Source organism: Rhinoderma darwinii, chromosome 1 (genome assembly GCF_050947455.1).
Source record: "Rhinoderma darwinii isolate aRhiDar2 chromosome 1, aRhiDar2.hap1, whole genome shotgun sequence".
Classification (NCBI taxonomy): domain Eukaryota; kingdom Metazoa; phylum Chordata; class Amphibia; order Anura; family Rhinodermatidae; genus Rhinoderma; species Rhinoderma darwinii.
Genome location: NC_134687.1, coordinates 389,242,816 through 389,260,270, shown reverse-complemented (window position 1 = coordinate 389,260,270; position 17,455 = coordinate 389,242,816). Strand labels below are relative to the sequence as shown.

Genomic DNA, 17,455 nt, shown 5'->3' with positions numbered 1-17,455 from the left:
GCGCCTATTGATGAATGCGCACACACAGCTACATAATGATGATTCAAATCGTAATATAAGGGCCTGTTCACATCAGCGTCAGGCTTCCGTTCATCGGTTCCGTTCAACCTTTCCGTCGGAGGAACCAATGAACGGAAAGCCAAACGGAAACCATAGCTTCCGTTTGCATTACCATTGATTTCAATAGTAATGCTTCCGTTGCAATTGGTTTCCGTTTTTTTTCACGGAAACAGCGTAGTCGACCACGCTATTGTTTTCGCAAAAACAAAACGGAAACCTTATGTAACGGAAACCAGTTGCAAAGAAAGCATTACCATTGACATCAATGGTAATGCAAACGGAAGCTATGGTTTCCGTTTGGCTTTCCGTTCATTGGTTCCTTCGATGGAAAGGTCGAACGAAACCGATGAACGGAAGCCTGATGCTGATGTGAACAGGCCCTAAATAAAACGTATACATTGTTTACTGAAACATTGTGCAACTTTTTATTACTCTAAAAACTGGTATCACACTGGGTAAGCTCACACTGAGTTTTTTGACGCGGAAACAGTGTCGGAAAATGTGCCAAAAAATGGCAGAAAATACCTCCCATTGATTTAAAAAACGCAGCGAAAATCTGCGTGCAGGCAGAGCAAAATCTGCCTCAAAATTCCAAACGGAATCTGCCTGCAAAAAACTCTGTGTGAACCCAACCTAATATTGTAAACCATTCTGCTAAGAACACACTTGTCTATATAACCACATCACCGGATTCTCCTCAACATCTGTTATATTCATGTTTCTGACCTGATGACCCCGCACTTCATCTTAAAGAGAACCTTTCACCTCCCCATACATGTGCAGCTGAGTGCAGCATGTTATAGGAAAGGTTTCACAAACCCGGTCTCACTTGAAATAACTTTTCTACCTCCCTCCGTTATTTACATATTGGTGCCGTTATATTTGGCGCCCGATATGTAAATAAGCCCCTGAACTGTCATTGGGGCGTTTCTATCTAAATAAATGGCGAGGCGGCGCGATATCTTCGCTCTGACACTGTCCAACCAGCTATGGACAGCGTCAGGGCGGCTTGTGCTGTGTTACCTCCTGCGAGAACACAGACAGGTGGTCCTGCAGAGAGCGCTGTCTGTATCTGGTCTTGCGGGAGGGAACACAGTGCAAGCCTCCCTGGCTCTGTCCGTAGCGGATTGGACAGTGTCAGAGCGAAGAGATCACGCCACTTTGCCATTTAGTTAGATAAAAAAGCCCCTTTCACACTTCAGGGGCTTCTTTACATATCGGGCGACAAATATAACGACACCGATATGTAAATAACGGAGGAAGTTAGAAAAGTTCTTTCAAGTGAGACCGGGTTTGTGAAGCCTTGCCTATTACATGCTGCACATGTATGGGGAGGTGAAAGGGTCTCTTTAACTCAAAAGCACACGAAAATGTGCCCAAAGATAGTACAGTATCTGTTTCCGAATGTGGTGGGTAGGAAACAATTTGGAAAGTGTGCTGTTTAGGACAGGCTTCGTTCGCATCTGCGTCAGGGCTCCGTTCTGACGTTCCGTCTGAGCTTTCCGTATGAACGGAGCCCTGACTGACACAAACGGAAACCAGAGGTTTCCATCACCATTGATTTCAATGGTGACAGATCTGGTGCCAATGGTTTCCGTTTGTCTCCGTTATGTAAGGGCTCCGTCGTTTTGCGGATCCGTCACCATTGATATCAATGGTGATGGAAACGTAAACCTATGGTTTCCGTTTGTGTCAGTCAGGGCTCCGTTCTGACGGAAAGCTCTGTCGGAACAGAGCCCTGACGCAGATGTGAACGAAGCCTTAGTTCACGCTACCATCAAACGCAACCATTTAACGACTGTTATTGTTACACAAGCCATAACATTAAAACCACATATCTGTGACGGAGGCCCAAAGGCAGATGTGAATTAGCCCTAGCCTTAATTTGACATGTACCGCCTACCTAAACATTGTTGCAGACCAAGTACACCCTTAATGGGTCCTGCCACACTGCAAAAATTGTTCAGTCATGGTGTGAGGAACATGACAAAGAGTTCAAGGGTTTGACTTGGCCTCCAAATTCCTCAGTTCTCAATCTAATTTAGCATGTGTGGATGTGCTGGAAAAAACCGTTCCGATCCATAAAGGCCCCACTTCACAATTTACATGACATAAAGGATCTGACGCTAATTTTTTGGTGCCAGATCCCACAGGACACCTTCAGAGGTCTTGTGGAGTTCATGCCTCGACTGTTCAGGGAGGTTTTGGTGACACGGGGCAGACCTACACCATATTTTGGAGGTGGTTTTAATGTTATGGCTGATCGGTGTATACCTGCTTTATAAAGTAGAACTGATTACTTATTCATTTTCTGTCACTTATATAGCGCCAATATATTCTCCTGAACTGAATAGAGATTGTCCCCATAGGGGCTCACAATCTAATTTCCCTATCTCACACCTGTTTAGACTAGGGACAGTTTAATAGACACTTGTGAACAGCCCCTAAATTAGTGTCTTTCAATTCTGTGTTGAAGGCGTCGTTATGGGCCTCTGCCCTAAATTCCGTTGTTTTTGCCGGACAAAATAGCACAGCGTGCTACGCTATTTTTGTCTGGCAAAAGTACGAAAACCATGTCAAAGACCCGACGGAACTCGTTAAAGTCAATGGGTATTGTCGGGCGCTGATTGTTTGTGCAACGGGTCCGGAGCTTCCCATAATTTCGTTGTTCTGCTCCTATGACGGAGCAAGCAACGGAAACCTGAGCCCAGATGTGAACCCAGCCTCACCTATCGGTTGGTATTTTTGGAGTTTTGGAGGAAACTAGAGTACCTGTAGGAAACTCATACAAACTCCATGCAGATGTTTTCTTGGCCGGATTTCAACATATAACCTTGTGCTGCAGGACACCGTGCTAGACACTGAGCCTCCAAGCAGTGGATGGCGCGCTAATTGCATGGGGAGCTTGCGTTGCCGTATTCCGCACTGACCGCAATGTCCGTGGTTAAACCATTCACCATCGTGTAGCCAAGCCAGTAGCTTTGCAAACTGTAGTTGTAATGATGGGGGTAAGGAAATAGACAAGTGAGCCCTAATCTACACACCACTCAGTCCCTGCCTACTTGCAACGACCCGCCCTAGGCGACGGGGTACAACTGGGCGACGGTCCCTACGCTCAATAAGTGCACGACAGACAAACCGACAAGGGTACACAGAAACAAGGGAAAAGGGGCAGTTACCCACGGCAACACCGTGAGCAACAAGAGTGGTGAACGAGCAGAGTCAAACCAGGAGTGTACGAGGTACCAAACGCAGAGCAGGAGAGTAGTGAACAAGCCGAGTCAAACCAGGAGTGTACGAGGTACCAAACGCAGAGCAGGAGAGTAGTCAGTAAGCCAGGGTCAATATATAGCAATGTCAATAGTACAGAAGCTGCAGCAGGGCCAGGAAACCAAACGAGAAGAATCACAAGCAAGGAGGAACAGGAAAGGCAGGTATAAATAGACAGAGGGCGGGAGCTAGCTCCGCCTGGCCAGGCTGTGATAGGCTCTCCCACTCCTAAGCCTGCCATCCTGAGTGGTGGAAGATGGAGTCAGTCTCACAGACATAGAAGCAGGTGCAGACTGATTACCTATGGGCGTGGATACAGAAGCTGTGCCTGGCAGATCCTTAACAATAGTTCAGTGTCCATCTCATTTACGACGAATTCTCCAAGCTTTGCTTTTACTGTGTGTGTGTGTGTGTGTGTGTGTGTGTGTGTATATATATATATATATATATATATATGAGAGAGGTTTTACAGACGCAATTGCTCCCATTCCGAGATAATGTCATGAAATATTCTGTTGGAATGGCAGACCAACTAGATTCTTCCAATTTGTTAATCTGTGTATCCCGAGTGTAGTATTCTTGTCTGCTCTTACCATGTGATATATCCAGCCCTGTATCTGGCTTGCATTGCGTTAGTGATAACTTCAGGTGAATTGTTTTCAGTGACGGCCATATTGGTGTGGGTGGTGATCATTGATCCTTTCTCAGGACTTTATTGAGGGACCTGCATATGGTACCGAACAGAACTTCTGACCTGCACACTTCAAGGATCACGGAAAGCTGATTACCAATTAGACGCAGGGTAAAAGTAGAGTGCCATTTGTCAGCATGGCACCCCCATATCTAAAAGAATTACCTATATTAGTAAATCGTTCTGGGAAAGGGAAGGCCTTTAACTTTTGGCCTAAGGGTCATTCACTGGATATCAGCCTTATATGTCATTGTCATGTGATGGACACACAGGTGCTGGGATCGTTAGAAGACAGAGCTCTGATACACATACTGTAACGAGCCTTGTGTGTGTCAATCACATGACCAGGACAGAACTGTATCTACTGGAAGTAAACAATGAATGTTCCTACTGAATAACAACAAACAGAGATCTTAACCCCTTAGTGACCAGCCCATTTTAGGCCCTAATGGCCAAGCTATTTTATTCGTTTTTCTATAGTCGCATTCAAAGAGCTATAACTTTTTTATTTTTTCGTCTACATAGCTGTATGAGGACTTGTTTTTTGCGGGATTAGTTGTACTTTTTAATAGCACCATTTTTGGGTACATATAATTTTTTTATTAACTTTTATTACTTTTTTTGGGGGGGATTATTAAAAAAAAACTGAAATTCCGCCATTGTTCTACGCGTTTTTAAATTGATGCCGATCACTGTGCGATGTAAATAACACATTACCTTTATTCTATGGGTCGGTACGATTACGGCGATACCACATATGTAGAGGTTTTTTTATGTTTTACGACTTTTGCACAATAAAAACACTTTTGAACTAAAATTATTTGTTTTTGCATCGTCTCTTTCCAAGAGCCGTAACTTTTTTATTTTTCCATCAATGTAGTGATTTTTTGGGCTTCTTTTTTTGCGGGACGAGACGTAGTTTTGAATGGTACTGTTTTGGGGTGCGTGGGACTTATTGTTTCATTTTTATTATTACTTTTTTGGGGGACAATGGAAAAAAATTGCAATTTCGCCATTGTTTTTTTTTTACGGTGTTCACCTTGCGGTTTAAATGACGTATTAACTTTATTAATGGAGTCATTACGGTCGCGTCGATACCATATATGTGTCTTTTTTTTTTTTCCACTTTTACGAAATAAAACCACTTTTTATGGAAAAAAAATTTTTATTTATTTTTTTACTGTAATTTTTATTAATAATCTTTATTTCACATTTATGACTTATTTTATTAGTCCCACTAGGGGACTTTACTGTGCGATCTTCAGATCGCTGCTATAATGCTCTGGTATACTTAGTATACCAGAGCATTATTGCCTGTCAGTGTAAATCTGACAGGCAATCTGTTAGGACGTGCCTCCGGCGCGTCCTAACAGGCATATGTCCAGGGCAGACCTGGGGGCTTTTATCAAGCCCCCGGCTGCCATGACACCCCATCGGAGACCCGCGATTGCATTTGCGGGCCGCCGATGGGTGACAGAGGGAGCTCTCTCCCTCTGTAAACAAAGTTAAATGCCGCGGTCGCTATTGGCGGCATTTAACGGGTTAAACGGCCGCGATCGAAGTAAACTTCGATCGCGGGTGTTGGAGCAGGAGCCCAGCTGTCATTATACAGCTCCAGCCTGCATGGGAGACCCGTGCAGGACTTAGACTAGGCTCACGTGAAAAGGCGTATTGGTGGTCACTAAGGGGTTAATGACGAGCCTATTTTAGACCTTAATGACGAGGCTATTTTTTACGTTTTTCCATCGTCGCATTCCAAGAGCTATAACTTTTTTTTATTTTTGCGTCGACATAGCTGTATAAGGTTTTTTGTGGGAAAAGTTGTATTTTTTTAATAGCACCATTTTGAGGTACATATTATTTATTGATTAACTTTTTTTGGGGGGGAATAGAAAAAAATCTGAAATTTCGCCACTCTTTTTTGCGTCCTAAATCTACGCCGTTTACCGTGTGGTATAAATAACACAATACGTTTATTCAGCGGGTTGTTACGATTGCAACGATACCAAATTTGTATAGTTTTTGTATGTTTTACTACTTTTACACAGTAAAAACGCTTTTTTTTCAAAATTATTTGTTTTTGTGTCTCCATATTATGTCTGCATCGTTTTTTGAACATCCTTTTATTTTTCTAGGATGTTACAAGGCTTAGAACTTTAGCAGCAATTTCTCACATTTTCAAGAAAATTTCAAAAGGCTATTTTTTCAGGGACCAGTTCAGTTCTGAAGTGGCTTTGAGGGCCTTATATATTAGAAAGTCCCCATAAATCACCACATTTTAAAAACTTCACCCCTCAAGGTATTCAAAACGGCATTCCGAAATAATTTTAACCCTTTAGGGGTTTCACAGGAATTAAAGTGAAGTAGAGGTGAAATTTACAAATGTCATTTTTTTTTGCTGAAATTCATTTGTAATACATTTCTTTTCTGTAAGTGTATGTTCACACGCAAACGCAAAATACATCTGAAAATACGGAGCTGTTTTCAGGCGAAAACAGCTCCTGATTTTCAGACGTTTTTGTAGCAACTCACGTTTTTGGCGGTGTATTTTACGGACGTTATTGGAGCTGTTTTTTCAATGGGGTCCATGAAAAAGCGATCCAAAAACGTCCCAAGAAGTGACATGCATTTCTTTTTCGCAGGCGTCTTTTTACGCGCCGTATTTTGACAGTGATGCGTAAAATTACGCCTCGTGGGAACAGAACACCGTAAAACCCATTGAAAGCAATCGGCAGATGTTTGGAGGCGTAATGGTGCCGTTTTTTCAGGCGTAATCCGAGGCGTAAAACGCGCAAATTACGTCTGAAAACACTGCGTGTGAACGTACCCTGACACAGAAGGTTTTACCAGAGAAATGCAACTCCATATTTTATTTCCCAGATTCTGCCGTTTTTAGAAATATCCCACAGGTGGTCCTAGTGTTCTAATGGACTGAAGTATCGGCCACAGAAGCAAAGGAGCACCTAGAGGATTTTGGGGCCTCGTTTTTTTAGGAATATATTTTAGGCACCATGTCAGGTTTGAGGTGGTCTTGTGATACCTAAACCGTCAAAACCCCCCCAAAAGTGACCCCATTTTGGAAACTACACCCCTCAAGGCATTTTTCTAGGAGTATAGTTAGGGTATGTTCACACGCAAAGTCAAAAACTAATATTTTTTTACAGCTAAGGTGACCAAAAAACAGCGATTTTTGGCGTTTTAAAATTATTTATTTCTTCCAGCTTTCACCGTGCGCAATAAATTACGTTTTACTTTATTCTGCGGGTCGATACGATTACGGCGATACCATATATATATTGTTTTTTTATGTTTTGCAGCGTTTGCACAATAAAATTACGTTTCTATAAAATCATTTATTTTCTGAGACGTAACTTTTTTATTTTTTAGTCAAAAAAAGCTGTGTGAGGTCTTGTTTTTTGCGGGATGGGTTGTAGTTTTTATTGGTACTATTTTGGTCACTTTTTGATCACTTTTTTAACTTTATATCTTGGGAGGGGTGGTGACAAAAAATAGCGATTCTGGCATAGTTTTTCGTTTATTTTGTTTGCAATCTTTCATAGTTTGGGTCATTACGAACGCGGTGATACCAAATATGTTTATTTTTTTAACGGTTTCATTTTTTCCCAATAATTAAATGACTTTTTATTAATTGTTTCATTAATTTTAATAATTGCACTTTTATAAATGATTTTTCTTAACTTTTTTTCCTTTTTTCACTTTCTTTTTTTACTTGCAGCTCTGATCGCTGCTAGAATACATTACACTACCTGTCGCCGACAGTGTGCACCGGGAAGAACTCAGTAACTATACGTCCTCGTGCGGGTAGGGGTTACTTAATCGTGCGGGTAGGGGTTAACCCCTTCCCGAGATTTCTCGTATAGATACGTCATGGAAAGCTAGTGCTTCCCTCATTTTGCCGTATCCATACGACAAATGCATGGCACGGCTCAGAACCTGAGGCGCTGCCATCATCGCCAGATGTCAGCGGTGTATTATAGCTGACATCCGGCTGTAATGGAACTAAATTAGCTTCGATCCCCGCCATTAACCCCTTAAATGCAGCGGTCAAAAGCAATTGCTATATTTAACTTGTTTGCAGCTCATCGGCACCCCAGCAATGAAATTGCGGAGGTTCCGGTGGCTGCAATGGCACTCGGAGGCCTAATACTGGCCTCCCGGTCTGCATGGCATTAAAGCCTTCCAGGCCCCGCCCAGATGTTATTTATTCCACGAGGTGAACAGCGTAAAAAAAAACAAGCAAAAACCTATACCAGAATTTCAGGTTTTTTTGTCACTTTGCCCTACAAATATTGGAATAAAAAGTTGCATGTATCCAAAAATGGTACCTATATAAACTGTAGCTCGTCTCGCCAAAAACAAGCCCTTATACAGCTCCGTCGACTAAAAAATTAAAACGTTCTGGTTCTCTCAACTTGGCGACTTTACAACTGTAATTTTATTGTGCAAAAAGTTGTAAAACATAAAAAAGTTCTATAAATTGATATCGCCGAAACCGGACTGACCCGCAGAATAAAGTTAACATGTAATTTATAACGCTCTAAAAAAACAAACTAAAAAACAATGCCAGAATTGCTGTTTCTTTGGTCACTTTGCCTCCCAAAAAATAGGATAAAAAGTGATCAAAAAGTCGCATGTACCCCAAAATGTTACCAATAAAATCAACAGCTTGTCCTGCAAAAAAAACAGCCCTCATACGACTACGTCTATGAAAAAATAAAATGAGTTAATGTTCCAATAAGTCAGGAAATAAAAAATATGCAGTTGTGCAGGCCTGAGGGGAACATTTCTTCTGTTTCAAGAGGCGAATTATCAAGGCTCTAAAATTAGGGAACCAGGAAGGGGAGAGCCCAAACACATCTGCTGGAAGCGACGGTGCCCGTATTATACCAGGACAACACTTCCCAGCAAAACTCCCCAAACTGCAAATGTGCGGAGTCTGGACCAAAAGGGGGATAATAAAGGACCATTTATCAGTGCGACACTGGCCTGTGCAGAAAGGATTGCTTCACAGAGTAACACACATCTATGGATTATTTTATTGTTTTTTTTAATAACCCAATTATTATACCACCTGACTATGCCCCTGATGCCCAGCTTACCTATGCCAACCCATTATAAATGGAAACGCCAGCAATAACAAAACTACTACAAAGCAAAATCCATTCTCCAAAAGCCAAATGGTGCTCTCTCCCCTCTGAACCATACATTGTGCCAAACAGCAGTTTACTTCCACATATATAGCATCGCCATACCCGGGAGAACCCTTTTAACAATTTTTGGGATGTGTGTCTCCAGTGGCACAAGCTGGGCATGACATATTTGCCACTGAAATGACATATATCTAGCAAAAAATGTAAATTTTTTTCTTTGCACCATCTGCAGCGCAATCATTTATGGAAAAGTCCTTTAGGGTGAAAATGCTCACTACACCTCTTAATAAATGCCTTGAGGGGTGCAGTTTCCAAAATGGGGTCACTTCTCAAGGGTTTCTTTTATTATTTCACATCAGAGCCTCTGCAGTTGTGAACCAATACTTTGTAAATCGCCAAATTAGGTCTTAATTTTACATGGTACTCTCTCACTCCTGAGCCCTGTCAAATGTCCAGGCAAAAGATTAGGGCCACATGTAGGGTGTTTCTAAAACCGGGAAACACAGCATAATAATTAGAGAGCTGTCTTGTTATGGTGGCACAAGCTGGGCACCACATATTGGCATATCTATGGAAAAATTCCCATTTTCACTCTGCAACATCAAGTGCACACTAATTTCTACAAAACACCTGCGGGGTTAACATGCCCACTACACCCCTAGGTGAATACCTTGTGGGGTGTAGTTTCCAAAATGGGGTCACTTCTAGGGGGTTTCCACTGCTTTGGTCCCACAGGGGCTTTGCAAATGAGACATTGTGACCAGAAACCAATCCAGCAATATCTGCACTCCAAAAGTCAAATGCCGCTCCTTCCTTTCTGAGCCCCGGCGTGTGCCCAAACAGCAGTTTATGACCACATATCGGGTATTGCCGTACTCTGGAGAAATTGCTTTACAAGTGTTGAGGGTTCTTTTTTTCCTTTATTTGTTGAGAAAATTAAAAATTTTGAGCTAAAGCTACATCTTATTGAAGAAAAATGATTGTTTTTATTTTCACTGCCCAATTCTAATAAATTCCATGAAACACCTGTGGGGTCAAAATGCTCACTACATCCCTAGATGAATTCCTCAAGGGTTGTAGTTTCCTAAATGGAGTCACTTTTTGGGCGTTTTCATTGTTTTGTCCCCTCAGGGGCTTTGCAAATGCGACATGGGCTACGCAAACCATTCCTGCTAAATTTCAGCACCAAAAGACAAATAGAGCGCTTTCGCCCTGCTGTGTGTCCAAACAACCGTTTATGATGACATGTGGTGTATTGTTTTACTCGGGAGAAATTGCTTTACAAATTTTGCGTTCCTTTTCCCCTTTTAGTCCTTGTGGAAATTAAAAAAAATTAGCTAGACCTACATTTTCTTTGAATACATTTAGATTTTTTTACGGCCCATTTCCAATAATTTCTGCAATAAACCTGTGCGGTCAAAATGCTCACTATACCCCTAGATAATTTCCTTGAGGTGTGTAGTTGGACGTGAGGATTTGCACTATTTTGGCACCGCAAGAGCCCTTCAAACCTGACATGGTGCCTAAAATATATTCTAATAAAAAGAAGGCCCCAAAATCCACTAGGTGCTCCTTTGCTTCAGTCCATAACCACACTAGGGCCACATGTGGGATATTTCTAAAAACTGCAGAACCTGGGCAATAAATATTGAGTTGCATTTCTCTGGTAAAACTTTCTGTGTTACAAAAAAAAGATTAAAAATGAATTTCTGCAAAAAAAAAAATGAAATTAGTAAATTTCAACTCTACTTTGCTTTAATTCCTGTGAACAGTCTAAAGAGTTAAGAAACTTTCTAAATGCTGTTTTGAATACTTTGAGGGGTGACATTTTTAAAATGGGGTGACTTATTGGGGGTTTCTAATATATAAGGCCCTCAAAGCCACTTCACAACTGAACTGGCCCCTGTAAAAATAGCCTTTTGAAATTTTCTTGAAAATGTGAGAAATTGCTGCTAAAGTTCTAAGCTTTGTAACGTCCTAGAAAAATAAAAAGATGTTCAAAAAACAATGCGAGTCTAAAGTAAATATATGGGGGATGTAAATTAGCAACTATTTTGTGTGGAATAACTGCCTTTCTTACAAGCAGATATATTTAAATTGATAAAAATGCTAAGTTTTGAAAGTTTCGCTAAATTTTGGTGTTTTTCACAATTAAATACTGAATGTATCGAGCAAATTTTGCCAGTAACATAAAGTCCAATGTGTTACAAGAAAACCCTCTCAGAATCGCTACGACAGGTAAAAGCATTCTGAAGTTATTACCACATACAGTGAAATATGTCAGATTTGAAAAATGAGGCTCTGTCAGGAAGGTCAAAAGTGGCCAAAGAGGGAAGGGGTTAAAAATAGTGAGGATTTAATACAGAAAGTATATAGGAAAATGGTATAGCTTTTAATTATACAAAAAAACAACTTAATTTGCTGGAACTAGACAACCCCTTTAAGAAATACGGACCCTTTCCATGTATCCATAATATATTGTGCTTCCGTATGTTTAATATTAGAGGAATATATTTTAATATTGAAGGTTATCCTGTCTGAACCTTCAGCTATTGATGACAATGCCTGCAAAAGTCTGGATAATAAATCTCCAGGCCCTTTGGCTTTATAAAGTTCTATGGATTTTCATTTGGTGCTGTAGTTTTTCTTATTGAAGTTGAACTTTTCGGACCGTGTTGTTTGATATGCTTTGCTTATGTACTTTTGGATTTCAGCCGCGTCCACCAATACTAGAAGTCCGTAGGAGCTCCAGAGAATGAAGCATCAGAACAAGTAGGGGGTGGGAGATTGCATAGCAGAGGGCAACTGATTTTATTATTAGATCACGGAAAAGTGGTTTTGCGACTGGAATTAGGCCTTAAATGTAGCCGTTCTCCTGTGACTGGTACTCTTTATATAATAATGGGTATGAATGAGCGCACCCATTTAGAGGAAACCTGCCACCAGCATTTCACCTATTAAACTAGCAAAACCTGGTGGAAGTGGGTGAAAAATAATTTCGATGTATATGCCTTGGATTTCTGCTGTGGATCATGAAGTAATTACTAGTAGGATTTGTAATATGCAAGTCCCATACGTGTGAACAGATCCTTACAGTAGTGATCATATGATGACATTGTCTCAGGAACTGATGCTACCATCAATAGTTAATTTACTAAATCATACGAGAGGCGCGTCAAGATCACGCTAAATGTCATATCCTATAAATTATTCATTTATTCCTTCTCTTATTCTTTTCAGGGATTGAAATGTTGGAATGAAAATAAGACTTCAAAATGAATAAAGCGAAAGTGCCTACAGAAAAATGGTAAGTAAAGCCTTCTGTTATTAGTTTGGATGATTGGGGTCAGACGTTGCTTTCCATGGTACAATGAATCTGGATTGTGAGAGCGGGGGTAGAAAATCCTCACTTTTCATACTATACTGTTTAGTTGAAGAAGAGATTGGGGAACATGGTCATGATCGTAACGGCTCAAACGTTTCCAGTGGATTATGGGTAGGAGAATCTTGGAACTGACTAGCAGCAGAAGTTATAAAACGGAGCTATGAGGATCTAAAAATACATGAAGCTGAAGGGAGTGCACAAGTGATGAGAACTACAGCAGAAGAGGGGAGCACAACATTATTAATGTAGGTGACAGGAACTGATGCGAGTGATGAGGGTTTTTTTTTAGATCCATGCGTATTTCAGAAAACCGCTTTATATAAAAAATTCCAGCACATTGAAGGGGTTCCCTGCTTTAGATAATTTTACTTATTAGAAGGGTCCCTTAATAATGAGCAAATCACAAAGTGCCCCCCTTGCAGAGATCCCCAGAAATCAGGTGTAATCTGTTGGGAAACCTGACCGTAATTGTTGACTTTCCCTGCATCGCCACCACAGGAGAAATTAAGCATTGCATCGTTCCCATTCATATCAGTGGGTTGTCTGTGTAATGCAGGACAGGACAAGTCCTCCTGAGCAAGAGACACTCTTTGTACCCACTGCCTTCTCTCTTTCAACTTCAGCAAAGAGTGACATTTTGTTCAAGTGTCAAAGAAGTAGTTGAAAGGCATGGTTAATAATAATAATCGTCTTTATTTTATATAGCGCAACTCATTGCGTAGTGCTTTATTATAGTAAAAGACAAGTAATCAACTTAAATGAACACACAATAAGACCCTGCCTATAAGAGCTTTACAATCTAAGGCCCTGTTCACACAGAATTTTTTGCAGGCAGAAAATTCTGCCTGTAAAAATAAGCTCCGGTTTTTTTTAAGCAGTTTTGCACCACAGGCCTTTCTTTTTTGCCGCAATTTTTTTTACCTCTGTCTTCAACAGGCAAAGGAAAAAAACAAGTGGTTTTTGCCATAAAACGCGTCAACTGCCGCGGCGTTTTTTTCAGTCTCCTATTGATTTCAATGGGGTTTTTGAGTCAGAAAACGCCTCAAGATGGAGCATGTTGCCTCTTTTTCCCGTGAGTGTTTTTTTCCACTCGCGGGAGAAAAAATCCTCCACCTCCCATTGAAATCAATGGGAGGAAATTTTGACCGTTTTTTTATTTTTCTAAACTTTTTTCTTAAAGTGTCACTTCTCACTTTGTGCAAATTTAGTAAACGTCTGTTGGAATACACATTCATATGAATTATTTGATATATCACTCATATACATACCATATATAGGGGTTCTGTTCAGGGCATTATATTTTATATATTTATACATTTGGCATACCTGTGTGTAGAGTCTTAGGGGGAGTTCACACAGAGTTTTTTGACGCGGAAACCGCGCCAAAAAACGTCTCAAAATGCCTGTGATTGATTTCAATGGGAGGCAGAAGCGTTTTTTTCCTGCGAGCGGGAAAAAGAAAGGACATGCCCTATCTTCGGGCGTTTACGCCTCTGACCTCCCATTCACCTCAATGGGAGGCAGAGAAGGCGTATTTCGCTGCGTTTTATGATCGCGGCGCTCAATGGCCGCAGGCGAAAATCGGCGAGCAGGCAGAGGAAAATCTGCCTCAAAATTCCAAATGGAATTTTGAGGCAGATTTTCCTCCTGCAAAAAACTCTGAACCCAGCGTTACATTACTGTAGATGTATTTTCATTTTTGTATATTTTCCATTGTGTCCTTTTTGTTTTTAATTATTTATAATAAAAGTATATTTTATATCCATATTATTGACTTTCTGGTTCACATTACTCAGTTAAGGTCGATTTGTTAGTTTTGAATATGTATTTTGAGTATTGAACCATGTTCAAATGTGTTTTGGATCATACATAAATATATCAAGCGACAACTATGCACGAAAACATAGGAACTGGGGTGTAGAAAAATGGCAGCAGGTTCTCTGGACAGATGAGTCAAAATTTTAAGTATTTGGCTGTAACAGAAGGCAATTTGTTTGAAGGGCTGGAGAGCGGTACAATAACTAGCGTCTGCAGGCAACAGTGAAGCATGGTGGAGGTTCCTTGCAAGTCGAGGGCTACATGTACGCAAATGGAGTTGGAGATTTGGTCAGGATTAAAGGCTATGTACACCTTTGCACAGGTTTTTTTTTTTTTTTTTTTTTTTACAGTGCATTTTTTGGCAAAATGAAACACCTTTCTAATCGGTCTTCTGTACCTGCAGTGTATTTCAGTACATGGCCAGCTGTTGTATTCAGTTCTCTCTCTGATCCGTCAGTCTGCTCCCTGACGGCAAACTCAGCAGCTCCTCCTTTGTAGACTCCAGTACGAGCATTTAGTGTGACATCTGCGCAGGTCCTACTGTGAGGTCCCATTCACTGGTGTGTTCTGTGCATATGAGAACAGTTCCCCTTCAGTTATTCAGCAGCCACTTTCTCCCCTTTACTGAGGACTACAGTGCATGCCCAGCGACCTCTACCATCCACAAATAGCTTGGCATGCACAGTGCAATATGTCCCATGTGTCAGCAGAGAGCTATGGTGTAGTGATAAGAAGCTCCAAGGGGAAGGGTGATGAATTCATAGACACACTGTGTGGGCGTGGTTATGCAAAACAGCCTTAGTAGCAGCAGAAGGGGGGTGGGGAGCTGAGGGAAGAGCAGAGAGAAGGCTGTGCACCTGCATGAGAAATCCACACAGCCAGAGAAGAGAACACGTGACCAGTGCTGGAGAACTCCCCTAGAGAAGAGCACATGTGACCAGTGCTGGGGAGCGCCCCTAGAGAAGACAACATGTGACCAGTGCTGGGGAACGCCCCTAGAGAAGAGAACATGTGACCAGTGCTGGGGAACTCCCCTAGAGAAGAGCACATGTGACCAGTGCTGGGGAGCGCCCCTAGAGAAGAGAACATGTGACCAGTGCTGGGGAACGCCTCTAGAGAAGAGAACATGTGACCAGTGCTGGGGAACGCCTTTAGAGAAGACAACATGTGACCAGTGCTGGGGAGGCATCTGATTGGCTTCAATGCGACCTCAAACATACATTCAATGTCATTAAGAACTATCTTCAGCGTAAAGAACAAGGAGCCCTGGAAGTGATTATATGGCCCACAGAGCCCTGATCTTAACATGATCGAGTCTGTCTGGGATTACATGAAGAGACAGAAGTATTTTGAGAACGCCTACATTCACAGAAGATCTGTGGTTAGTTCTCCAAGATATTTGGAAGAACCTACCTGCCGAGTGCCTTCAAAAACTGTGTGCAAGTGTACCTAGAAGAATTGTTGCTTTCTTGAAGGCAAAGGGTGGAAACCCCAAATATTGATTTTGATTTCTCGTCTGTTCATTAATGTTATGTTTAAAAGAAAAACCCTTTTCCCGTTTCTTTAATAGTCCGAAGTAGTATATTATAACATTATTTAACCTGCACGGTGAACGCAGTAAAAAATTAAAATTTAAACCACCAGAACCACTGTTTTTCGGTCACCCCATCTCGCACAAAAAATGGAACAAAAAGTGATCAAGAAGTCTTATGTTCCAATGAAAACTACAGCTCGCCCCACAAAGGGGATGGGGTTAAAAAAGCTGAGCAATCATTACTAAATTAAATTTAGGCAACTCAATAAATAATTTTTATGTTCAATTCTGGGCTCTTCAGGAGTGTGGGTGTTCAGAAAGTAGGCGTGTAATGATAAGTTGGAAAATTCACATCTCATCCATTTTTTTTTTAACATAGGGCAAGTGGTCATGTGATATTCCCACGAGACTTCTTCAATATAATTCACGCTTGTACATAAAAGCGGACAATTCAGCATAAGTGCAGAGAAGATATACTGATTAGATAGACAAAGCAAATTTACTATCCAAACAGATTGGGTATAGACCGTAGAATAGAGGACTGTGACGGTCTATCTGAAGGCTATCTCAGTCCCTAGAATCTCAGCTCATGGGCACTATGTATATTTAGAATTATTCAACACCCCTTCTTCCCTTTTTTTTTTTTTTTCTTATATAATGCTGAAACGCGTGACAGCAATATATACAAGGCTTGTGGAACTAGAAGGAATGAAGCTTGATAACTCCAGCATTACCCTACCCCATTTGAAGAGGACCTATCACCAGGGACTCAACGTTTTATTATAATTCATAAATAGTTACCCCCTACCAATACTTTCTAAATTTCACTAATAAAGGGGAAAAAAAGGCTTTATGTGCTGCGTGCACAATGTGCGAATAGGCCCACTCACCTCCGAATTTCCTGTCCGGCTGCTCCCTTCATGCAAAGGGCCGCTCACATGATCTTCAGATAAACCCCTGCGGCAGACCGTGTAAAAATTTGAGTTATTGCGAGAGCTCAAGTTTTTCCACTGTATGCGTCCGGGCGTTCTCTGTATTCTAGAAGTGGGTACCTTTCTATAACTAGCAGTACTTCCGGTGACTTCTTGAGCTAGATCTCCTACATGCTCTCTGTCCGTTTCACATATGCAGCAGTAAACCTATATATTGTCTCATAAATATACAATGGTTTTTATTTGTATTTTTTAGTAATGTTTAGAATTGTTTTTTTGTTTTTTTTTTCTGTGGGGGCTAACTACTTGTTAAATGGTTCCCTGGTGATAGGTCTTAATAGCACTCTTTAATCTACCATGTAACTTACTGGGAAACTGTAAAAAATTCTTTGTAGGGTGGAATGAGAAATAAAAACACAAATCTTTTATTGCTTTTTGGGTGTCGTTTTTACGGTGTTTACCGTGCGGTAAAAACAACATTTTAACTTTATTCTGCGGGTCAATATGATTACAGCGACATCATTGTTTTTTTTTAAATCTTTTTTTTCTTCTGTTTTATTACTTTTACAAAGGAAAAACGATTTGTTCCAAACA

General features: G+C 40.9%; 1 protein-coding gene across 2 annotated transcripts in view; it reads left to right on the top strand.

Moving 5' to 3' along the window:
- The window catches only part of AGTPBP1 (ATP/GTP binding carboxypeptidase 1), a 163,212-nt gene that overhangs the window by 4,523 nt on the left and 141,234 nt on the right, over positions 1-17,455 (top strand). For both annotated transcript variants that reach the window (XM_075828721.1, XM_075828714.1), the window contains exon 2: positions 12,433-12,499. In XM_075828721.1, coding sequence (XP_075684836.1) covers positions 12,468-12,499 — 32 coding nt within the window. In that variant the 5' untranslated portion in view covers positions 12,433-12,467. The remainder of the gene's footprint in view (positions 1-12,432; positions 12,500-17,455) is intronic.